Raw genomic sequence first — 25,884 nt, 5'->3', positions numbered from 1 at the left:
TAGAGGAGGGAATAGACAGGTACAATCTGTTTTTGTAGATGCATCTTCTAAATTGGGAGAGTTTAGAGTCATCTTTCCAATGTGTTTCAGAAGATTCCACCTCTAAAATAAATACGTTATCATCCATTGCTCCTAAACATGCTTTGTTTAAACAACAGAAACAACTGAAATGGTGCCACTGTGCATATTACACTTGCAGACCTAAAGAATGAGCTGGGGAATGGATGGTGCTTGTGAGAGCCTTCATGTCCCCTCAGTGCAGGGGCTGTTGGATGACATGCTTGAGTGGATCACATGTATCCAACAGCTGATGTTTTTCAATGATTTTTTGAGAGCTTTCTGTTTCTTGCTCTTTAATGCTTCTAGTGAATAGTTAAAATATTCCTGGTAATACAACATGAAAGTTTCAAAAGTTATTTTGACTCACTATGTTAACTCAGACATGTCGAGAATTTGTAAATGTAATAATAAATTTAGATTTACCAGTTGAATATGTTTCTGTAGTACGCTGCTGATTTGTTGTTGACACATTTCAAACTCAGTCTTTTGACGAAGTTGTAGTTTGCTTTTTCTGTCCAAAACTATTATTTTACATTAGTCTGTTCTGCAAATTCCTAGATTTCTGTTTCTCAGATATTGAGTCTTGTAAGCTCGCCAGGTTGGATTGTCAGTAGAGCACATAAAAAGTAATAAAACAGACAAAGAAGAGTAAATGAAATCACAGGCTTTAAGCAATGGACAGTAAATTATATTAAATAAGCTTGCTTCAAGGGAAACTTGAAATAAATTGAAAAGTCAAGGTTTATGTAGGTGACCTTGTGGTGTATTGTATAGCCAAAGCAATAGCTCGACAAGCCTAGTCTGCTCTTTGAAGGAAATATTGACCAAAATTGTTAAATTTTGTCAGAATGAGAGGATAGTTTGCACAGGTTTTTATACATGCTATTGAAGGTACAGTTATTTTAAAATGAGTGTAATGGGGTGACAAATCTATTTATTTATTTATTTAGCATGAAACATTTGGTTTTCAATTCAAAAGTTCAGTTGCCAATGTTGCTCCAGATTCTGAGGCATATTCAGTGAAGGACACAGTTAATCATGCAGTCATGAAGTATGTAGATACTGGAAATGTAATAAATGAAAAAATGAAGGAAAACATTTATATTTAAATATTCAAAGAGATTGGCATTGTTGTTATTATTACAGAGGAGTGTTTGTTGTTATTTTTATTATTATAGAGGAGTTTTTGCTATTTATTAGTGCTTTACCTGTTGCACATTAGAAGCCTGTCGTTGTTGGTAAATGCTAACATCCCTCAGGTCTTCTTTAGGCTTTTATACGTATCATCATCTTTGTATTTTCTTCATGTGTATTAAAATTTCATGTTTCCTTTTGTAAACCATATGTTACCACTGCTGGTTTTGTCTCATTAATATTTTCATAGCCTGAACAGTTTTCTGTTTGTTGCAGACATGAGGTGAGTACTTCCCAGGATATTATAAACTTTGTTACTTTTTCCTTAGAGTAATAAGTCAAACATTTCCCTTCTGTGACAATCCGCTACAAACTTGAACCCAAACCTTCTATTATTCAAGGACTCACAACCATGGGATGTTCTAAAACCACTGATAAATAGCATTATAGACTGGTTTTGGGTTTTACTTATATATTTGGTGGAGGGGATTTACTTTTTAAATCCTAAAGCTGATTCCAATTCTTTGTTTGGATGTCCCATGCCTCAGTACTTTAGTCTGTGGATCAGGAGTTTCCACCTGGTTGTGTTTCCTATGAAGCTTTGTGGTTCCCTTGTTGCTGAGCTGGTGAGGTACACCCTGAAATGTGTGGACTGGCACGGAGATGTAGCTACAGATTACTATAATGAGCAAGAGGAAGCATGGTCATATTTAACAACAATAACAGGTTTTTCACCAATTTTATCTTGAAATTGAATATTTCAAAATACAGGTTTTGCTGTCAATTAAAGTAATAAAAACAAAACAAAAGCAACAAACAAAACCAACCAAACTAACAAAACAAAACACAAAAATGCAAATAATCATCAGAAAGTTGCCTCATTTCTAGATAATAAATAGAGCTGTGTGACATTTTTGTTGACTATTGCTGAAGCTGGTATTAGTTAATATTTAAATTCTTACTACAATGGTAGTGAAAGGTATGGTTCAGTGAATACTTATCCGAGGTCATCTTCCGTAGCACTTTATTTCAGTGATATAGATGTGCAATAAATAATAATTTTTATGTACTTTTCTGAATCTTGTGGAAAAAAATAAACTTGAATTTTAATATATCAGATTATTTTATTCTACTATAGGCATTTTAATTATTACAAATAATAAATCAGAACAATAAGTCTCCAAAGATCTGTCTAATCAGACCTTAGTCAAATTCTTTATAATATTTGATCCCATTATATCGCATCCCACAAAGTTAGGTAGGATTTCTTGAGTAAGTTGCTATTTATAATGTAATGAGAAGAGGAATAAAGTAATATAGAATTCTGCCATATTTATTTTTATTTCAATACTCATAGTAAATGCTAGTTATTCACATCTCAGTCTAGCCGTAGGTGCATATTCAGACTTGGCTTTTATTTATGTGGACATGTTTGTGCACACACAGATATGTCCACTACATCTTGCACAGAATTAATAGATTTGGGCTGTTAAAAAATCCCATATTTTCACAGGGCCCTGTTGTCAACAGAAATGGTAAATTGCTGCTGGATAGAGAGGCCTTTATTGCACAGAATATTCCGTATTTTGGAATACTGTGCTTTATTTGGAAACCACATTTCCTGTTTTAATCTTGTTAAATGTGTCAGTCTGCATGGTAGCTTGCATCTGACTTTTGTCTGTGCTTTTTTTCTCTCTATGTTTCTTTACCTTCTGTCCAGATTTATTCTGGGAGCTATAATCAGTTTTTCACAGACTCTCTTTTTTCCCCAAGTGTATCCAATGTGATGTGTTCAGGCATGCTCACTGACAGCATGCGTCAAGCAATGCTCATGGAGAGGAATAGATAGTAATTGTGAGAAAAAAAAAAAGGCATAAAGGCTTGCTAGCCAAACAGTTGCTGTCTTTACTCTTGGGAAAGGAAAAATCTTCATTGTTGGCTTTTCTCTTTGAGCCAGCAAGAGCTCCAAGTGCTGCTGTAGTGGACCTCAGCTTGGAAGGAATGCCAAGGAAGCCGATGTTAGCAGTTATCATTATCTGTTAGGTAGCCTTAAAAATACAGTTCAATAACATTCAGAGAGACACCTTGCATCATGATTTTCTTGCAAGAAAACAAATTAATTTGCTGATGGTGTCTTCTACACAATTATTTCCATTTATTTTAATAGTGGATGTTGCTATATTTCAGAATTCACTTCTGCAATTGAAAACCTAAGAATCAAATGTTAATTTTTTACTGATTACTCAAATAGTAAATTTCCTAATTCATACTCTCAAGGATATCCTCAAAACTGCATACAGTTTTAGTCAGGAAGGTTTTTTACCCTCTATAGACTAAAACCCTTGCCTGAAGTGCCTGCAGCATGGCGCTGATGTGCGGTTCCAAAGAGGGAATCTTGAGACACTGTTCACCCAAGGTAGTGGGGTTTCCATTGTGTTTCAGCCTTTTCAAGACTGCCTTTTAAAGAATATTTGTCTTTAATTTTGTCCATAGTCTTCTGCAATTTTTTAAAATTACTGTTTCTTCTGTATTTTCTGCCTTGCTATGTATTACCTTGGTTCTATTAAACCTTCAGTAGAAGACTATGTCAATGGCTTGTGCTTTCTAATGAATGCATTTTACTAATCATATGTTAAAAGAGCTAATCTACAAAACATTGCCTACCCCTTTTATGAAATAATTGTGTATAAAGGGGAACAGCATTTCCCATCATATTTAGAGCTATTAACTATTTTGATTTATTTGCAAATGTAGCAGATTGTTTCCCATTCTTTACTATGGTGTTCCCAGGGGAATGTATTACATCACCTCCCTTCTTTTCATTTAGATACTTTTCTCGTATTTTCTTAGGCATAGTTCAACAGCTATGAGCACCAGAAGTTGTACCAATAAAACTCAAATATAAATGACTTTGGCTTTTAAACATGTGTTATCTTTAAATATTTTCATCAGCCAGTTTCTTTCATAATATGTACACTCTTTTTATCCTTGAGAAATGCCATCCTACTGCTTAGTGCATGAGCAGACCTCAGCAATTGTCTGTTACTTTTGATCCATTGTCGTCCTTAAGACTTTGCCATTTTGGATGGGAATATTTGGTATTCTTTTTTTGAGACTGTTCATTTATTTTTATGAAATACGCTATTTATTAATCTTTCTTTTGTGAAATATTCTGTTTCATTAGACCGTGGAAAATGTGACGAAGCCAGATGGTGCTTCAGATTTTCACATTTACTAAACAGCATATTGACAATGATTTTAAAGACCCAAGAAGTTGAAGATGGGAGGGATTTAGCAGCAAGGACATACATAGTGACACAAGATTTAAATCTCAGTTTCAGCTGACATTAGAAAAAATGAGCTGTCTACCGATGTTACCGGCAATTGTGTCAGTCCATTTCATTTCTTCTTACTTTACTTTTCAGCACAAGAGGATCTATAAAAGAAGGCAGAAATGAATATCTGGAAATGCTTATTTTGGATAGCATGCATGGATATCCATAGACCAAACTGATGGCAGACTTTATTTCAATATATGTTAGACATTTCCAACTCAGAAGACAGCAACAGATAGTGTTTGTTTTGCTTGGCTTCCATTCTTAATGAAATAGTAACTGCTAGCTATCTGCCTCCTCAGTGATTTGACAGGCAATGGAGGAGACAAGAAAGGGAATGAGCCATAAATGTAACTATTACCACAAAATGTGGAATAAGATGCATCATTTGTGCTCCCACAGAAGTGCGCCTAGTGTCTAGGACAAAATGTCACCTGTCGACCATAAATGTGCTTTTACAAATGTTGGCCTTGCAGTAGCTGGTCTGCTTTGTGGACAAAACTACTTTTCCCTCTTTTTCCCTCTGGTTCTAGGACACATATATAGTCAACATCTAAGATGCCAGCACTGAAATAGTATCACCAGACTTGTTTAATAATTCCCAGTCAGTCAAAGGGACATTGTTGATGTGATTTGTTTATATAGGAAGAGGCCCAACCCATTTGGCTCTAGTAAAGAAAATGGCTGAGTGTCAGCACAGGAGACAGGGATGTCATGGTCAAAAATATTTTGATGAAGGACCATGTGGGAGTAGCTTATGGAAGTAAATGAAGTAAATAGACATAATTTTAAGAGAACTGAGAAGAGGCTGTAACAAGTAATGGAGATTTATAGTTACATGTGAATGAAAAAAAGCATCAAACTTTATATCAACCAAAGCGTTTATATACTCTACAAAACTCTATATCAACAGAACTATTGATAGAGAAATGAGATGTACTGATAACATAGAAAAAGATTTTCAGTTTTGTAAAAGGTGTATCTGTTGATATGTTAAAATTCTGCTTGATCAGCTATGTGATGGACTAAAGATACCTTGTGTGTTGTCAAAATGTGTGAGCTGATACAGTATTAGCAAAATCCTTTTTATAATGAGGATATTAAAGATGAATTAAAATGAGATCTTCAAGACTTTCTTATAAAGTTGGTTATCTATGTCGTTTACCAGATGAAGAAAAATCATTAAGAATGTATTCTTCTGAATATTATTACTTAATAGCAAAACTTTACTGATGTTGTCTTCAAAAAAAGAAGTCTTTCCTCTTCTCTGATTCAATTTGTTGTTGGTGGTTTGTAGTTTGATTTATTTTTTTTTTAGTTTTTCCAATTTTTTGTCTGGTTTCAATAGCTGGGTGACTCCTTGCATTCCGACATTTCAGCTGCCTGTCCTAAACAAAACTTGGAAATTTAAGTGCATGAAAATAAAAGGAGCAATGTGTGTTTGATGCTTCGCAAAAGTGGTGTAGGAAAGTTTGATGTATTGAAAGTGTTTGAACCACCACAAGCCGCTATATCTTATCATACTCCCTCCATTAAACTGAAGAAGATAATTTATTAAGATAGCTAGACTCCCAGTAACTTTGCAGGAAAAAACAGAAAAGTATCTCTAGCTTCTATAAAAAGTTTTACGGAGGCTAGACTTGGTTTTAGTGTACTGTGTAGACTACTGTGGGTACTATTTTGGCCACCTTCTGTGATACATATTTTTTTTTATTTTTTATTTTTTTTTGATTTTTATAAGCACTTAGGGCTGGACCCTCAAGTAGGGTCCATCATATCCTCTCTCTTCTTTTTTTGAGAGCAATAAACTTTGAAAGTTTGATTGTGGTATAATCTATTTTTATAGCTTCCAGTTCCCATTATTCATCAGCTGTATTTCAAAATGTATCATCAAGGGTATTGTTAAATGTTTTTTGATGTGTGACAGGACATGAGATTTTAGCCATGTAGCTGCTGGGGTTCGTGAAGAAGAAATGCTGGTCCTTAACTGAACAGGAGCTGTTGAAGGTCAGTTGTGTAGAGAGCTTGATGCACAGTTTGAGCCTTTTCTGGGATTCAGTAAAAGCTTTCATAGAAAGTAGATGTCAAGGTTTTTAGCAGATTTCCTGTTAGATGGTCTGAAAAATACATGAGTAAAATACAAGAGATTTCTCAGATTTCTTTGCTTTCCAGTTATTATTTGTATGTTAAAATACTGATGATTATATGCAGCATTATCAGTTGAAGTCTTAAATTATGTCAGAGTCTTCAGGACTATTGTTTTTTCAATAGGCAAGTGAATAAGTTTTCCAATAAATGCCACTGGCATGCAGACAACCATTTGTTTTCAGTTTTACTGTATAAAAAGAGTTATGCATCCTAAAATTGTGTCTGATGAAATGTTGCTCCAAAACCATGATTCTGAGTGTCTTCCAAGTTCCAACTCAAATTACAGGCATTTGTGGAACTGGCATCATCCCTATCCTTGCAGACAGATGTTAACATTAGGAGAATTCTCTGAGACTTTTAAATATAATGCAGAGTATTTATTTTCTTGTTTATTTTATTTTTCTTAAAATACACAATTAAATAGGCCTCTCTAACCTCCTCACTAACTCTGCTAGATACAGTTCTGGCAGTGGATTGTATGAAGCATGCTGGCCTGTATTAGTACAGCACTACCACCTTAGACATTGTGGAGATGCTCTTTTGTTGCAGAATCATCTGTAACCTCCTAAGAAGAGGCAGAAAGCAGTATTCAATGGGAATAATGGCTTACATCTAAGGAAGAGAAGAAAACTTGTAGGGACAGAAACAGGTAGTTGTCTGAGTTCTGATAGTGGGGAACTGCACTTTTCAGGGCTTGTCAGAATTGCCCAGAATGGAGTTTTTCATGGCTGGTTGTGAATTAGGGACTGATGACCCCCTTCTAAGGGCTTCCTCAGCCCGGGGTGTCCTTCAGCCACTCTTCACTTTATCCTGTTACATGAGAGATAAGGTGTTTGTTTGTTTGTTGTTTGGTTTGATTTGCATTTTGCGTGTGTGTTTTTGTTTTTGTTTAATTTATGAAAGATCTTTTGAAAGGTGATTGTCAAGCTGGGGAACTGAGAGACTTTTTTAGCTTAGCAGTGCAACCAGAAAATATGCATTGAAATAATAACTGTAACTATTTATGGGCAATCATATATTTCTGTTTATGAAGGAAAAGGCAGGATATAGTCAGGTGCTGATAAGGAGGAAGAAGAGTTAGAACACCTCTGAACTTTATGTAAATATATCTTGAGTCCTTCAAACAATAAATGAGGATAAAATTAAAATTTCAGGGAGGCTTTGTGCTGGCTGTCCCTACAAAAGTTTCAGGCATCTGTTAGGAGATCTGCTGGAGTCAGCATTTTTAAGGGTTTTGCAGTAAAGAACAAATGAAATGACTGAAGCGTGTTACTGTAGATATGTTACTTGTCTCCACTTAGTACTCATACCCGAAATGCAGCTGCCTTTGTGTTCCACCCATAGTGACAGTGCCCTGTTTGTGCAAAACATGCCATTATTTTCAAATTGGCACAAGTCACACAGAAAATAGATCTTGCTATGCTCTTTATTTTGTATGAGTAAAGGAAATTCCAAGATTAGAAATTGTTTCCCTTCTGACTTTGCCCTAGCAATCGCATGCCTCACTAATGACCTGCTTGGCATAGCTGCTGCTTGGTGTGGAAGTTAAATGTGGATTTAAAAGACAGACCTGATGCAGCTGTGTGGTGGTGGTGGTACGCAAGCATGGTACTAGGAAAAGAACTCTACTGCTATAAGCAAGGACTTTATGAATTTTAGTTCTGAAACCAACATTCAGTTAACAGAAGATATTGGCACAATTCTATTTTTACAGTTGAAAAACTTGTAGGTCTTAGTTTTTATAGTGTGAGAAGTTGATGAACTAACTTGCTAGCTTTGAAAGCAGGGTTCATTGGTGTATGTTTGTTTGTTTGTTTTTCCAATTACAGTACCTTCATAACAATATCTAATCCAGTCCTGAGGTGAATGTCTGCTTTTCTCCTTATGAAGAGCGTATGGCTTGTGTTGCAGGTTCAGTGTTGGCAGTTCTGTTTTTGCTTCTAGTAACTTTTAGAAGCTGGCTGAAAAGAGTCAACGCAAGCTGTTTTACCTGAAGAAAGTTCCAATGGCATTTAAATTTCAGGGAAAAACCATTATTTTTTTTACTTTATCTCGTCTAGAAAGGTATAGTCTTGAGGTGTGCTTCACTGTTGAGCTGTATTCCCACATCTTCCCTAATTTGAAACTACTGTAAAGAGCAAGGTGTGCAGCGCAATTTTTGCTAGAGTCTCCAATTAATCTTGCTGCAAGAATTGTTTTTTTAAATAGCAATGGAAACTTGCTGGAAAGCTTTATCAATTTTGTGTGAATCTCTTATTCTGTGTACTGGAAAGGCGAGCAGGTAAAATGAAAGCCTAATTGTGCTGAAAAAAATACTATTCATCTGATGTCTGCTGTATTGTTGCCTTTAAAGAAATTTAATTTTTACTATTCAATATGAAATCTGTTAAAATATACAGTTAGTGTAGCTGTACTTTGTGTTACATGTAATTTTTTAGAGCCAATCCAGAAAAGAAGTTCACGTTTTCCTATGAATTCCAGGTTTTTTGTGAATGGAAATGTCAGCCTAGAAACTTCTTAGGCATGTGCATCATTGATGGGCACCTGGCTGTAATTGGTATTATGGGTTTCAGGTGCTTGGAAGTCTTGAATTACACCTAAAAATCATTAGATAAACATTGGTTTCTAAAAAGTATGTTACAATTTCCAGTATTTTGGAGGTAAGCTAAGAGAGTGACTCAAATGTGCACGACAGACTCAAACCAGAAGGCAAGACTCAGACTCAAACCAGAAGGCTCTGCACCATCAACAGCCCTGGAGCTTTTCACCCATGACTTGATTCCACAGACTGACTCTTGAGCACAAACACCAACAGCACTACAGCCTCTTGAAAAATCAGGTCCATCTTGCCTCTTGCTGGAGCAACCTTTTCTCTTTGGATTTTGTACTTGGTGCTCCCTCACTAACGATGGCTCACATAGCTTGCACTATTTTATATATTTTATGTATAGAATCATAGAATCATTTGAGTTGGAAAGGACCTTTAAGATCATCAAGTCCAACTGTTAGCCTAACACTGCCAAGTCTACCACTAAACCATGTCCCTGAGAAGCTTATCTATGCATCTTTTAAACATCTCCAGGGATGGTGACTTGACTGCTTCCCCGGGCAGCCTGTTCTAATGTCTGACAACCCTTTCTGTGAAGAGGTTTTTCCTAATATCCAATCTACACCACCCATGATGCAACTTGAGGCCATTTTCTCTTGTCCTATCACTTGTTACTTGAGAGAAGTGACCATCACCTTCCATGCTACAACCTCCTTTCAGGTAGTTGTAGAGAATGATAATGTCTCCCCTCAGCCTCCTTTTCTCCAGGCTGAACAGCCCCAGTTCCCTCAGCTGCTCCTCATGAGGCTTGTGCCCCTCACCAGCTTCGTTGCCCTTCTCTGAACTCTCTCCAGCACCTCAATGTCTTTCTTGTAGTGAATGGCCCAAAACTGAACACAGGATTCACAGGATTCGACATGCGGCCTCACCAGTGCCGAGTGCAAGGGGATGATGTATGTTTGTCAACATTGCCCCCAGGGGGCTGAACCGTCTTTAGCTTTGTGTGCTCATGCAAGGGAAGGAGTTTGACTTCCTGGGAGAGCTCTTCTGGTAGCCATGGCAGGCGGGGGGCGGGCAGGGGGGGAAGAGAGGGTAGAGAGGGATGGCGGCTGCTGGGCACACAGTCCTCACACACTGGGGCCTTTATTCGGTGCCGCAGACGTGCGCCTGGAGCAGCCCATGGAATGTCCTTGGCATGGCCTGGCTTTGTGCAGCCTCTTGCTTGGAGACAGGCTGTGGTAATTTCATAGCGTGTTACAAAATTCCTTCATGAAGCATTCTTTCCAGTCATTAGAGTGATTTTTTTTTTTAATTTGTTGTTAAATTAAAATTTACTGACAATAATTCAGCTGGGTAAAGCAGCCTACTTGTGTGGGAAATAACTAGAGTATTAGTGCACAGTCAAACCTACAACTGGTAATTCCTCTTCAGGCTAAGATATGAGTGAACTTGCTGAGAAGGCAAGCAAAGGATGTAATGGTCAAATTGACTGATGAACAACCTTATGAAAGGAAAGAACAAGTTGGATTGGATAAGGCAAGCCTGTCTTTAAGGAGAAATAACTGAAAACATCTGGTGTAGCCGTGCAAAACTGCAGGATCACTACGCACTTATGGAAGAGAGAACATATTCTCTCCATTTTTTAGCACAGTCTTAAATTATTGTTGACAAAATTTGAAATACTGTATGAAAAGTATGTCTTGAAAACATAAATGGAAATGAGCTAAGCAATGGATGCTACTACTATAAATTTTTTGAAGCATTTTGTCCATTTTACTCACTGTGCAAGTTCTTTCAAGCACACCCTGCAAAAGTGCCTTCACAAATTGCATGGAAACATATCTTGAAATTTAATGCACAAAATAATAATATTTGTCTAAACCTAAGCACACTGGGGGATGCGAGGGGGAAGCCAATTAGACTGTTCTAATAATTCTAAACCTACACAGAAATAGCACTTTTCAAGAGAATAATGTAAGAGAAAATGCCTCCTGAAAAACTCCAGCCAGAGGTCATAACATGAAAAAAAAACATTCAAAGCTTCTCTAACAGAAATACTATTTTGAAGAGTATTAAATAGTAATTCATGGTTTTTTTTAAGAGAATCGTTACTTTCATTCAGTTAGATCATATTTGTGAGTATTCTAAAATTTAAATATAGTACATTCACATATGCAGAAACAGGAGCTTTGTTCATGAAAGAATGGTCATAGATATAGTCAGAGCGAATCCAACAAGCCTAGAGGGAACTACCTCTTTAGCCCTCAGACACATGGTGTGAATTTTGGGGTTGTCATATGCAGGGACAGCAGCTGCACTCGATGGTCAGTGGGGGTCCCTTCCAACTCAGGACATTCTGTGGTTCTTTTCTGTCACATTAGGATATTGTTTCATCAGAGTATTAATAAATATTTATATTTTGAACTGTTGCAAAAATGCATAATATTATTTGTGATTAATATTTTCCACATAAATTGTTCCCTTCAAACACTGTATTTAAGATTGATGTCAAACATTATGAATGTATTATCTTTTAAATTCTTGACTAGAATTTCGTCTGGACAGACAATGGGCAGTTTTCAGTGATATATTTAGGGCTACAGATGGGAAAATGTTAATTATAGTGCAACTGCTGTCTGCATGCACAGTATCTTTATCTGTCAAGTACTGGCAGTCACTTGGGTTTGGCAAGTTTAGGACAGTTGGGCTCAACTTTTAAACTCATGTCCAATGTGTGAGGTTTTTCCTACTTTATTTATACCTAGAACAACCCATTGTGATACCCATTTTTTGGTGTATTTTGGGATCGTTAGTGATTGCTTGCCTCCAAATCTGTGTCAGGGGAAGTTCAGATTGGACATTAGGAAAAGGTTCTTCCCTGAGAGTGTGTTCAGTCACTGGAACAGGCTCCCCAGAGAAGTGGTCATAGCACCAAGCCTGTCAGAGTTCAAGAAGCATCTGGACAATGGTCTTAGTTATACAGTTTAGTTTTAGCTAGTCTTGCGAGGAACAGGGAGTTGGACTTGATGATCCTTATGGGTCCCTTCCAACTTGAGATATTCTGTGATTCTATGGAGGATCCCTTGGATGAAACTGAGATGCAAAGAGAGGGGATGGTCTATATGCCAGTACTACCAAAGATGAGGTCTCCTTCTTTTGGGGAAAAATAGAGGTTGATGCCACTTTTTTTCCTGTGCAAGAGGACCGTTACAGTTTACGAACTGTAAATGTGTTGACAAAGTTCTAATCTTTAGATAGGAGGGGCCATGATCTCTTCTTAGTAAGTATGTCATGGGGCCAATAGTAGTTCAAAGACAACAACATTTTAAAAAATCTTTAGCTCTATGTTTATGAATTTTCTTTTTGCAAAGTATTCTGCACCCTCAAACTCAGTGTCAGTGTTACTTGCAGCATTCAGGACATCCCAAATACAATTGGCATTTGGAAGCACAGAATATGTTACACATTTTAAGGGCATCAACCTGTAGTTCAGACTTCAAAATAAGCTTATTCAAAGAAAAGAAAGCTTCCTAGTTGAATATCAATGAAAATCTTATACATTTTTCCTATTGCTATAAAAAAACAACTTTACAGATGAAAGCAGTTCTTGCGAGATAGGAAATTGTGATTCAGCATGTTAGTGCTTGCAAACAAATAATTTAAATGAACATAGATTGATTACCGGGTAATTAGCATTGAAAGAAGCTGAAGTCCAAAACATTTATGTTGTTTCTGACTAACTAACTCTTTTATTGGAAAAAGTTTCGTATCAAATGAAATGTCAATCTTGTGGAACAGAAGAAAAAAAACTATTTGAAATGTCTGGCTTTGCTGGAGAACAGAAATTCCCGTGTGCTCACCAGCCTTTCCCCAACCTGTGAAAACTGACACAAGTTATTTACAGAAAGAATTTACAGTGTATTAGAATAAGAAAATATTAACCCTTGAAAAAGTGGCAGCATTCCCCTGGTTTTCTTAGTGATCGCGTGGCCTGTTAGAGCAATCATGCTCTCAGCTGTGTTTCATCTCTGGCATGTGGCATATCTTTGTCCCAAACCTTCTGGTGTCCCATACAAATGTAGTTCTCCTTTAATTTTATAACTGTGGCCTTAATACAAATGATTTCCTATTGTAGAACTGAAGGGATTTGACATTTTAATGGCATGGGGGGAGCTGCTGCTATGCAGGATTCCAGTGCACCAACCACTTTCTAGGTGGCACTGGGAGGTTCTGGATGGTCTCTGCTGCCATCTTTGTGAGTGGAAAGGCTCAGTGCCTTGCAGTTCTTCACCTCTGCTTTTCCATGAAGCTGTTCACTAAAAAAAAGTGTCTGTTCCAAAGGAATGTCTCCGTGACAAGTTTGAGAATAGATGACATTTCAGCATGTTTCTTCTCAACTGATGAAATATCTAAGTGTGCAGTTTTCTGTTTCTTGCAGGTTTGGCTTTTGTAGCTAAATTAGAGCCAGGTGCACAGCTCAAGCCTTGCCTGAACTTTGATGGTTCACTGATCTCTGTACTATAAGTGTGCACAAGTAAGATGGTATAAACGGCTTGCCTTTTTCTTAAAAACCCAAAGGTCATTACAGTTTTAATACGCTCAGGTGGTGCTTCAAAGAACTCTTTGTTATTTTACACAGCTAATTCTAAGTAGATCTACTTGATATTTCCAATACCAGAACCTCAATTAAGCCCTTTCTTCTTGTAAAACCTTATTTCTGTTAAGTCTTGAATGTACCATATTGCTAAACTTTAATTATTTATAACTTTTTTTTAGCCTTAGAGTAAGGGAGTCTAAAAATAGACCAGCCTCAGCTTTTTCAGTATCATTTAATATGCATAACCAACCCACTAACCTGAAAAGCAGAGTTATGTTTTGAAGGAAATTAGATTTCCAAAAGAACAAAACAAAGTTTAAGCTTTGACAACAAGCTGGTGAACAAAAGAAACCCAAGTCATTGAGGAAAAGTACCTAATCATCATGTCAGCTTGACATACTCGATTGTATGATGGTACTTTCTTTTTGGTAATCTGTTTTGAAAGCCATGAAGCAGTTGATAGCAAATGTTAATCTCTCAAGATGTGTGAACCCTCTAAAAAAACCAACCACTGTGGACCCAGTTTGCATGGTGTTGACCTGAATAAAGGGGATAATGTGCTTAAGCGGCTTATTCATTCTTCAGCGCCCTTTGGAAAGGGAGCAGCTCCACAATAGTTTGCCACTCAGGGCTCAGACGTGACCACTCTTCTTTTCACTTGCTGAGTGTTTCATTCTTCTGTCTCCGCCCTGGGTTTCTTCATACGTTGTTCCAAACAGGACTATAAAGGAACTTTTTGGGGCTATTTCTTGTCGAACTGTAACATTTGTGAAGCAGAATGCACTGAGCTGTAAAGGAATTTTGAACTTTGGGTATATAGCTGGCCAGGCTTTTCATCAGAGTCGTGTCACTGCATTAATTGTCTCTGCTTGTGAGACTTCCAAGGCTGGCAGTTTAAACATACCCCAGAAGCATTGTATTGATTGTTTTAAATATTACACATCAAATTTTCGCATGAAAGATATATGAATAAATTCCTATAGTGATCTTATAAATGGAGCTGTTTCAGAGTTCTGAGCTTTAGCGTTGGCTATAGATTTAAATGCTCACGGACATGAAAGACAGAAAAGTGGCAAAAGGAATATAAAAGACTATGTTTCGAGGCAAACCCATGGATTATTTAGCACTTTTTAAACAGCATAACTGTGAACACCTATTTTTCTGGAACTTTCACAGAATCACCGCCCAACATAAATTGGGTTGTCGAAGGAGTCAGCATGATTCAGATTGGCCAGGAAGTGTTTTGGAAATGTCTTCAGAATTCAAAAAATAAAAGGACTAAAGACATATATATATTTTTTCCCCCATTTTGAGCATTGTTTTACAAAGTGAGAAAACAGATATTGTTTAATAAAAAGCTTGTATGTTAAAAGAGCAAATCAGTTTGGGAAGAAGAGTTACTGGGGTTGTATAGGGGATAAGTTACTTACGTTGAATTGGACTGTGGGGCACATGGTGTGCTTGCACAGGACATGGAGCAGCAGAACCTTACTGGCATGGAAAGCTGCGGCAATGGGATTTTAGAAATGGGGTTGTTGTTTCCAAGTCCTGCCGTGATGCTCGTGCCGCTTGGCAGTTCTGCTTCCCAGCCCTGCGTGCTCAGTCTGTGGGAAGCTTGAGGCAACTCCCACGGGCTTTCCAAACTTGTCTTAAGATTTCACATTGCTGAACAGTTCATTTGCAATTCCTGTGAATTCGTCTCCCAGAGAAATAAAATTATCCTTGATTTGTCAGATTCTCCTGAGGTCATTTTAAATAATTAGGCAAACTCAAAAGGGAAGTGAAAAAGTAACTGCAGAAGTAGTTCTTGACTACAAAGTTGGAAGTTATTAAACAAAAAAAGATCATACAAAAGGGATAATTACTTTGGAAGATACCTGACATCAAACTCTTGCCAGTTTTTCCTGCAATATCTGGAAAGGTACATAATTATGATTTTGATTTTGCTGTTAGCATATCTAGTATAATCTGAATACACGGATAAAATTATTTCAGCTAATGAATATGCAACTTGAATACTCCGTAGAACTGGTGAAGAGAATTAGTAAAATACTTACAACGTAATGATTTCACCTTTATTTACAAAGTAATTTTAATTTCGAGCTTTATTTGTTCTTCAAACAGTTGAACTAACAAGTCCTGACAGTCTTTAAGTGATGTATTAGAAATTGTTTTGAAATGATGGTGAATTTAGCAACAATTTTAGAAAAATCAGCTTTTAATCCTGCTTGATTTTTTTAAACATTTTAATCTGATATCTTTAATTTTTTTATGGAAGTGGAGAGAAAAGTGAGGGAGAGACAAACATCGCTATCTGTAGTCCTGTATCAGGGGAAGCAGAATACTGCCAATGGTTTTAAGTTTAATGCTGATTCAAATTGGTCTTTAACAGGGGCTTGTGACCCAGAGGACTTTTCAGTTCAACAACACAGAAATGCTTTGAAGGGCATTAAAGCACTTCTTTAAAATACAAATCAGATTTCTGATGTCCAACCTGAAGCAGGCTGAGCAAGCTCTTCAGCGTTTTTGCTTGATGTTGCATGTTGAAGGATCTCTCTTGGGAAGGAGAGGTGATCTGCATTTTTTTTTCCCGATTTTTTCTATTTGAAGCTGGTGTACAAATTTCAGCAGCCATATTGGTTTTGCAAATTGATTTTGGATCAAAATTGTTTAGTCAAGCTCCTGGCTGATTCTGCAGGCTGTTTGGGCATGTGTGGGAGGATTGCGCACTAGACAAAACTGAGAAATTAGCTTATTTCTTTTCAGAGGCCTGTGAAAAATAATAGCAAAGAGTATCTTTGTGTGACAGTTTCTGGGAGAGCCAGTGGAAGTCTTGAGATTGGGGAATTGCTATAGCTGGAGAGAATTGTTGAAGGTGATTAAAAAATACTTTGAAGACATGTATTTCAAAATTATAGCTTACAAATTAATAAACGAGACAGAACAAGACCTTCTGTTAGTGAAGACGTGGAATAATACAGGCTTGGTGGAAATCTGAAGGAAGAAAAAGTACAGATTTAAGCATAGACAAATTTAGAAATCATACCCAATTGATGAACATGGATAAATGAAGTGGAGAATGCTGGAATATAAACTGATAATTTAAAATGCTTGATCGAAAAAGGTCAAAGGCTTGGTTATGCTTTGGCATATTGGATTTTAGAAAGCAGCACATTTTCTGAATATCAGCTCATCAACTGTCAGGATGTAAAGGAAAAAAATGAAACGTAATAACTAAAGCTTTAAAAGATACTTTTGAAATCTTACTTTGCAGAACAAACTTTTACTTTTTCCTTTGGAAACAAGACACTTCCTTTGAGAGTAGGGTATCCCTTTTCCTTGATACAAAAGGGTGTTTCTTTAATCTCTTTGTTCTGCTTTTTTCAGTCTTTATATAGAGGTGGATAAACGGATATGTACTTCATATGCTTGAGTTAATCCTCAAACACTGTATTGTTGTCCCCTTCTTAACTTAGAATGTTCTAGGGTACCTTGCTCATGTAATCATTCAAACATTTTTTTTTTCAACAGACTTTGCTGAAAGATCCTTTGTATATTGGTTTGAGACACAAGAGAATCAGAGGTCAAGCCTATGATGATCTTCTTGATGAATTCATGGAAGCTGTGACTTCAAGGTATGTGATATATCTGTACTATTCATTGGTGAATTCCACTGTGAACTTCATCTCGGAAGAAATAAAGGTCGGTAGCTTATGAAAGGAAGACAGAATTATTATGTTTCTGATCATTATTATTTTGAGCTTAGTATTTTATAAGTTTCTAACTGCCTGAACTACTTGCCTGTAGTATTGCAGCTTTATGAATTCACTGCATGAGTGGCAAAACTTACCTTGAGATGAGTGATCTAGTTTTTTAAACTTTTTTGGGACTGTGATAGTTAAGTATTTGCCTAATAATTTTTTATGCCTAGTGCTGTGCCTACATGATTTTCTCTGTCACTGTGATTTCATATGTGGGATGTCAGCAGCCTGCAAGAAGCTATCATATTTGGCAGCCCCTGCTTCTGCCCCCACCAAAACCATTGCAGGACTGAGCTTTCGGTGTTTTGGTTTTAAATCTTGTGGTATGGAACTGTATAAAGTCAGCTCTCTATCCCTTCTTCTTTTTTTCCTATACAGAAAGTAGTTAAATTTATTATTAGACCATCATGTATGAAATAGTTCTTCTCACATGTCAAATAACACTTTTGCTCATATTTTCCTTGTTTGTTAAAATATTCAGAATTCTAGCCCTTCATTCAATGGGTATACCTAAAGTAGCCCAAGTGCCAGGATCTGTAGCAGAATTTGTTTTCTACATCTGCATCCCAAAGCTTGGGCTGAGCTGTGGGACCTGGAAATACTTTTCAGCTCCTCAGTCTTGACTTGTGCACCATCTGTGTTTTGTCTCCATTTTGGGACCTTACGTGGACATGTACAACCTCTGTTCTTGCTGCTCTGGTTCCTGTGCAAAAGAGACTTGGGCAAGCAGGTAGTACTAATTTCCATGCCTGAAGCATATATTCATTCCTTCATGTATTACTATATTCTTCCCCATCACCTGCAGCCGGCTGATGCTCCCTTTTTTGTAATCTTGCTGTGGAAGTTGCTCATTTGGCTTTACCCTGTAATGTGTTTGCTCCTCTTCTGACTATTCCCTTTCAGATAAAACTGATACATTTTCACCTTCCTAACACAGTGTTCAGAGCATTAGAAATTACTCTGTGGACCACTTTTTGAGAATCTCTAACTTAACGCATTCCCTAGCTCACTCTTTCTTTAAAATGAACCACAATTCTTCCTACTGAAGGAGATCATCAGAGTCAAGCAGAATATTATCTCAGTAATGTTTGAAGGTCTGGTTGACATGCTCTTTGTACTTCAATATCTTTAAAACTATAATTTTGAGCAATTTATGTTTGCTTGACCTTCGAAAAGATCACTTTGTTCTCAGCTAGATCTGTCATGGTCTGCAGTAGTGTCATTTATGTAAAGTTTAAAGTGGAGCACATACAAATTATAATTCAGACTTTGTGTGGTTTACTTGTGAATTGCTGTGGCTGTGGTGTGACATCTCTATTAAGATACTATTTTGCTAAAGTGAAGGGCAAGGTGATGTAGTTAAGTCAAAATCAAGTCCATTTGCTCAATAATTTCATATGTTCCTAAATTCAAGTTTGGTTAGCGTGCCACTGGCAGATTCAGCACTTGCAGTTGATTCTGGTGTGGTTAAAGATGCAGGTCATGATTTGCTTTATTCTGTATTACTTTCCCTTAACAGTCATGGTGGTCATCTGGGTAATTACATACTTTACTTAAATACTGGTTATCTGTTCCTTGTGAAATTTTCTTTTATGTTTTTCCTCTTTTCACTTTTCTGTAGCCTTTTGCTGGCTGCTTGACAGAGTATTTGCTTTGCTAATCTTAAATGCATGTTTGGTCTGTTACATTTAAGGTCATATTTATTGTTATTTATTGCCATGGTACTCCAGAAGAGGCTTTCTTGTTTGGCATTGCCTAATTAATTCTGAGAATGAGAGAAGTTCAGGAGAAATCTGTTGTCGTGTTTTCAGTACCATGGAGTATCATTGCCGAGACATACATAACCACAAACATGGTAAAGCATAAGGCTGCAATGTATTTTTAATAAGCCACATTTAAATACAGGTTTTTAAAGTGATGACAATTATTTTCAAGTTGGAGAACCACATTAAATACCTATTTTAGATCTCTTTGACCCTCATGATTCTCCACAGATAAAAGAAGTGAGAGCTGGGTGGTAGCAGCACTGCCTGGGAACAAGCAGGAGTAGGGCAGTGCACTTCGTACAGGATCTTTGTTGGCTTCCAGGCGATCTTCCTAGATGTGCACATCATCTTGGTTGTTAATTTTTGAAAACCTAGTATTTTATAAGTTGATGGAGCATCGTTTATAGTGTTTCATGTTGAAATGTCATGCTTATACATAAGTGTCGTGATGTATAATAAAGAAAATGCTTTATTAAAAAGTGTGTCACATGAAGGTATAGTTTCATCAACTACAATACTTTCCACTTTTCATGGCATGCTGTTCACCCCCAAAAAGTTCTTATGAAACAAAATTATTTATGAAAGATTTGGGATTTTAAAAAAGCCCCACAACTTAAACCATCCGTTACTAAGAGATTTTGGTGGAGTATCCGGTGTTCTATCATGGCAGAATGGAACTAGTACAATGTGATTTTTCCCAGATGTGGGAAGGCAGAAGCATATGGAAAGTATCTAGATTTCTGTTGACATAAATCCAGTGAACAGCTTTTATTTATTTACATATGTATACACTTATCTGTTTATTTATTTATTACCAGTGCCAGCAGCTGCCCTCTCGGAGGGCAGGTGCTATAATTTCCCTGGACGTTACCAGGTGTTTCTTGCTTTTGTGTCGGTGCGGTAATTTAGGGGAACAGGAATATTCTAAATAGAAGGAGTATTTTATAACATGAGAAAACTGGACAGTTATCTTCTTCACTGAAGAACATAAATCATACTGGAATTCAGAAACATTTGTTAAGTTTCTGCCCTATGGAGAAATAGGTCATAAAACATTTTATACAGAAAAGTAAATTTTTCCAAATGACAAGTTTTTCTTAAATATCTGTGTTTACAGAGGAAAGTTTGAGAGGAGGGATTGCTAGAAAAGCCTTTGGTAGCTGGTATCAATCCACCAAGGCTTCCTGTGTGACCAGAGGAAATAACTATTTTTATTCCAGTTCCTATTTCTTCCTATTTGCCTGAAATGATGCAAAGAGAAACATATCAATGGCCAAGAGGTATTCATGTACAACAGTGAAGGGATTATGGAAACACTTGAAGGGAAAATATGTAGAATGGAGATGGAACAAGAAATAAAGGGAGAGGAAAAAAACCCACTTTTTTAATAAGAGGGACTTGAATTTCCTTCTCTGGTGCAAAAAGTAGATTCAAAGGGTCTGGTTATTTTTTCCTTATTTTGAAGGACATAAATCTGGTAAAGATAACTCCACCCTGAACCCCTCAAAAAAATGCCAGTGTAGGGAAGAACAGCATCATACCAGCTTGGCTTCTGCTGCAGACCATCCCTGGTGGAAGGCACGGTACACTGGGGAGGAACAATACCTACTTGAAGCTCTGGTCTGTGAATAGGTAGGAAACTTTTAGAAAATGGAAATAATCTGGGATAATTCCCCTACGTTATTTCCTTGACCACTTACCGCAACCCCAAAAAGTTGGGTGGAATTATTATTCTGTTATAAACTAAACCCTGTGGATTTATGGTGCATAAAAGCAACCCTGTATCACTGAATTTATCTTTCTACCACACGTGTGATGGTGAGTTTTCAGTTTCATTTCAAGATGCAAATAATAGCAGTGAACCCTTGAAAAGTAATATTGTGTGTCGTTTTTGTTCTTCTCTGTAATCATGTTTTAATTAAATCCTTCCCCACTCTTTTTATATGCTGTGCTGTGAGCTATAAACTAAACTGCTGACAATTGTAATTCAGTATGTTCTGTCCTAAATTACCATGATGTAGTCATTATTCCTCATTTGCCTGATTACATTATTCACAGATGGTAGCAGATTTCATTTCACATCATGTGTTACTTTAAAACAGTGGTTTATGGTAAGTACAGTTTATCTAACTTTGAGAACAACTGTAAAAGTAATACATTCACAAAATAAAAATACACAATTATTTTAATAGATGTTTTCATTTAGTCAATTACATTAGCATGTAATTCAATTTGTGAATAACTAAATTAATTCAAACATCCCTTATTTTTGGCAAGAGGATATACCAGCAAGAAGTCAACATAAAAGGTGCTTATAGCTGTGCATCGTTAAGGAGGTGGTTGAACCACACAATGGTTCTGACAGTATGTTCAAGCACAGATTGTGAGTGCAAGAACATTGGTACCTCTGTCCTCTTTTACACTGTAGTGATACAAGACCAAGACTTATATCACGCCTATACGTTCCCATATTGCTCAAGTTAAAGTGGCTGTCAGAAAGTATGCAGGAAGAAATACTGCTGCAACAACTCCCTCCTATGGCAAACTCAGTGAAGATCTTTCTGTTTAGAGGTTTTTGTCCATTAGTGGGATTTACGCCCTTTGAGGCAATTTTTCAAGTCTATGAATACCTGTTTCTTCCACCTTTCAATGAACATCATGTTCCCATGAAGATCATTGTGGACAGCAGGGCAGGAGAAGGGTGGTTCCTTAGGCAGAAGCCCATACCCTGCCTTGACTACAGTTAAAATTACTCTTTGAATCTGCTCTCAGTTACTTCTTGTGGCTATATCCAAATTCATTTCCAGTCATTAATGGGTTTGTGTTCTTCCTGAAACCACTTGGTCCCAGGGCTCTGGCTCCTTGCCAGCCTAGACTCACGGGTGGACTTTGCTTTTATGCTGACAGGGTAAAATCATTCAGCAGGATCCTTAGATTGTTTGCCTGTTAAAAAAGGCCCTAAAACTCAAAAACATTGTGATTTTAAACCATGAACTATTGCTTTGGATAGTGGAGAGTGTTCTGGAAGAGGAAAACTCAAACAGTTTGATAAACGTGGTTTACTTTTTATCCTAGTTCAAGCAGCTGTGATGGTTTGACTGAGGAAAATCTTCAAATTTTGTGATCAACTATGATGACCTGTAACTATAATCACTTGAAACATTTAAATTCTCAACAGATGATGCCACTTCCAGGAAGCTGGTTAAGGAACCCTGCCTGAACCCTTCTCCAGGCTGAGCTGCTTAGTGGGGTACCCTGTTTAGAATCGTCCTTGCATGCCTGTGTAGTGGAGAAAGAGAAATAACTTAGCTGCAGTACGTTTTTTTAGATGGGATGCTTGTGTGCATATTTGCTGCTCCTTTGGTTGCCAAATCCAGGGGACTTTGAGGTGGAGGAAAGAAGACTGGGTAGAAGGCTTCTGTATGTTCCATTAGGTAAGGGGGAGCAGGTTAATTAATTCACCTCCAGTATGACCGTCCTTTATAAAAAAAAATACATCACAGAAAGAAGAATGTAGACACATAGTCTTTCTTTTGGTGCCTTTTATTCCTCTTATCCCCTTTCCTGCTTGTTCATTTGATGATTAAACTATATCTGATTGCTGGAAATGTTACAAATATATGCTTTACAAACTTCGGACACAATGAATGGCATAATGAAGAGTGAATCAGTGAAGCAAAATCATAGCAGCATAGACAGACGCTAATTACATCAAGTTTGTTTGTAGAAAGAGTCCTATTACTGTTTGTAATGTGCGACCTTAGAGAAATTCTTAGCAAAGATCAGCAGAGGAGCCTTGAAGAAATAAAACCTTATCCATCCCTTAAAGCGCACAAAAAGTAATGAAAACCTCAAACACAGTACTGAGGGGGAAGGCTATTGTTTTCTTTTTATGGGACAAAATAAAGAGAGTGGGGTAATATTTTTAGTGTTTTTAATATGCCTCTTGTACTGAAACTGATTCTGAAGCTCAGACTAGGATGTATCCATGTTCTAATAATGCTCAGCTATGTCCCAGTCTTGCTGCAGTCATTCAGAACCCAGCAAGTGAAGAACATGCTGTTCTCAGGCTTTTCTTCTCCAAACTATTTTAAGAAGGGATTTTTCAGATGGAAAAGGCCTGGGTAATCTCAGTTACTTTCCGTCCTCTTTTATAGCTCCAGCAAATGGTGGGCAGGATTCTCAACAGAATTTAGCTGGTGCAACTGTATTGTGAATGGAGTGAATGTTGTTTTCTTTGAATAATTGATGCAATTATTGTTACAGAAGTGTAATAGTTTTCCAGGCTGTCAGAAGCAGCAGTTTCCTATTCTTTTTTCCCCTTTGGAAAATCCAATAAAGTAAAATATCAAATTTTTGGCTGCAGTTCACATCAGAATGTAATAAGACATCTGTCCCTCATATCCCAGCCCTGTCTCTCTCCTGTGACAAGTCAAGAATTATTTCTACCTAGTAGGAAAACTTTCATTCGCTGTCAGTCTGACTAATGGGGTTGGGTGCCTCAGTGCTTCATCTCTCGCTGGTCCTTTGTCCCTACCAGACAGCCACACCGCTGTGCTTTACTCAGAGCATCCCACCCGAATTGCACCTGCTCCCACCTGAGGTTCCTGACCCGTGGGTGCCTCCGCTGCAGCTCGTGGCCAGGGGCTGCAGGACGCCAAAAGCAACGGGACTGTGGTAGCCTGAGATTTGCTGGTAAGATAAAGCCCTGCTGTGGGAGGGAACAAGGCAGCAGATACTGCTGAGGCCAGAGTCAATGGTATCTGCCTGGATGTCCTACCCTGCCCAAACCAATCCAGCCCTTCATGAGAGGGCCTGGGCCAACCAAGGGCCATGGTGAGCTCCCGCCTAGGAAAGACTTAGATCTCTCCTTTCCCTGCACCCTCTGAGGTACGTGTGCCAGTTACAAGAAGGTTTTAATGTTTGCCTTGTTGACCACCCTGGGTTGATGACGTAGATCAAACAGTTGGTAGTCTGAATTTCTTGATCTCCTGCTTGAATGCAACTTCTAATCTGCTTGTTAGTGTCACAGAGTAGTTATCATAGGGGTAAGAAGGAAACTTGGATGTTGTAATCCTAGCCAGACTCCTGAGACCACAGATACTTTTCTCCATTATGCTTCATGGTAGAAAAATGTTTCAGGCAGTGCAGTTTCTGTAACACAAAACATTGATGTCAGGGTCTAGGTCAGTTCTCCCTTTAAAGGAAGCAGCATTTATCAGATAAAATGTAAACTATAGAACACAACATGTTTGAGAAGATAGAGGAGATGAAGTGGAGTCCTTGCTGGACACCTAGGCACTGGTGGGGCTTCTGCACTTCACTTAAGCACAACTGATCCACTGCTCAGGAGGGCTTGTGACTTGACCAGATCCAGAAGGTCTAAAAGCTGCCCCATGAGTTTGATGGGACCTAAAAAACATCATCACCCAACTGTCAGTTGTTGTCTGGAGCAATGCAATTTTGGCATGTATCGTAAGAGTAATTCCCTTGTTTTATGTCTGCTATTGATTTAAAACATCGTTGGTGCCTGGTTGCCCACAAATAAGAAGCCCTTAATATATATCACTAACATAACCTATTCATCACTTTAATATTACTAACTTGTTTTGCCAAATGAAATGGAATTTTATTTTCTGTTATTAGCACATCACTCTCTTAAATTATTTGACTGGACTAAGCTAAAAACATAATAATTCACACACCAGACAGAGAATTTGAAACAAGTGTATGAGCGCGGTAGAGCGAAGTTATTAGAGGTGACTGGCAGATTAAATGCCTTAAGGAATTGCATCTTCAGCGGCTCTGTTCATTTGGCCCTGATTCTGAACAGAAATGCTGGAAAACCATAAGTCAGGCATAATTTTGAAAATAATCTTTATATAATACAAGCTATTACTTTCTACTCTTTTTTGTTGTTGTTGTTGTTGTTAGAACTTACATAGAGAATAGAAATATATGTTGTTCTTAGTTATTTTAAAATGATCCCTTATAACTTGCACCTGGAAAAGTAACAGGCCAACACAGGCTCTTCCAGAAAGACTATCTTGCTTAGTTTGTTCCCAACAGAGAGTTTGCGATATTTTCTCAGTTCTTTTGCTGATTTACTGAGTAAACCTGCATCTGTGCTGATTAAATAAATATTGACATGTCCTGCTGTTGACACCTATGGTGGGCAACATCAGTGACCCTAAAAGATTCAGGGAGAGAATAAAGTATTGTAACAATTGTAAATGTTTTGATATCATTGTGTTGTCCACTATTTTTTTTTAAAGCTTTTGACGTGGGTTAGGGAGCCGTAACCGGAGACAAGGTCCTTTTTTACTAACATCTTGCATTCCAGCTATACTGAGCTGGGGCAGGAGGCAATGTCCTTGGGCATCAAGGACATGTCCCCGACGAACTTCATGCCGTGGTGGTGTCTGCACCAGGAACTGACACTGAGGGGAAATTATTCTGTTCCAAGACATGGGCAGCCAATAAGGCACACACTGCTTAACTGGATGGATCTAAAGAGTGCTGCTTTTAATTGCAA

The 25,884-nt window shown here is 37.6% G+C and overlaps 1 protein-coding gene across 1 annotated transcript in view; it reads left to right on the top strand.

The window, feature by feature from the left end:
* The window catches only part of ME1 (malic enzyme 1), a gene marked incomplete at both ends in the record, with an annotated part of 166,500 nt that overhangs the window by 76,572 nt on the left and 64,044 nt on the right, over positions 1 to 25,884 (top strand). The window contains one exon of the mRNA XM_080342086.1: positions 17,354 to 17,457. Coding sequence (XP_080198212.1) covers positions 17,354 to 17,457 — 104 coding nt within the window. The remainder of the gene's footprint in view (positions 1 to 17,353; positions 17,458 to 25,884) is intronic.

Source organism: Nesoenas mayeri (genome assembly GCF_963082525.1).
Source record: "Nesoenas mayeri genome assembly, chromosome: 3".
Lineage (NCBI taxonomy): Eukaryota > Metazoa > Chordata > Aves > Columbiformes > Columbidae > Nesoenas > Nesoenas mayeri.
The sequence above is the reverse complement of the archived record's forward strand: the minus strand, read 5'-3'. Positions and strand labels throughout refer to the sequence as shown.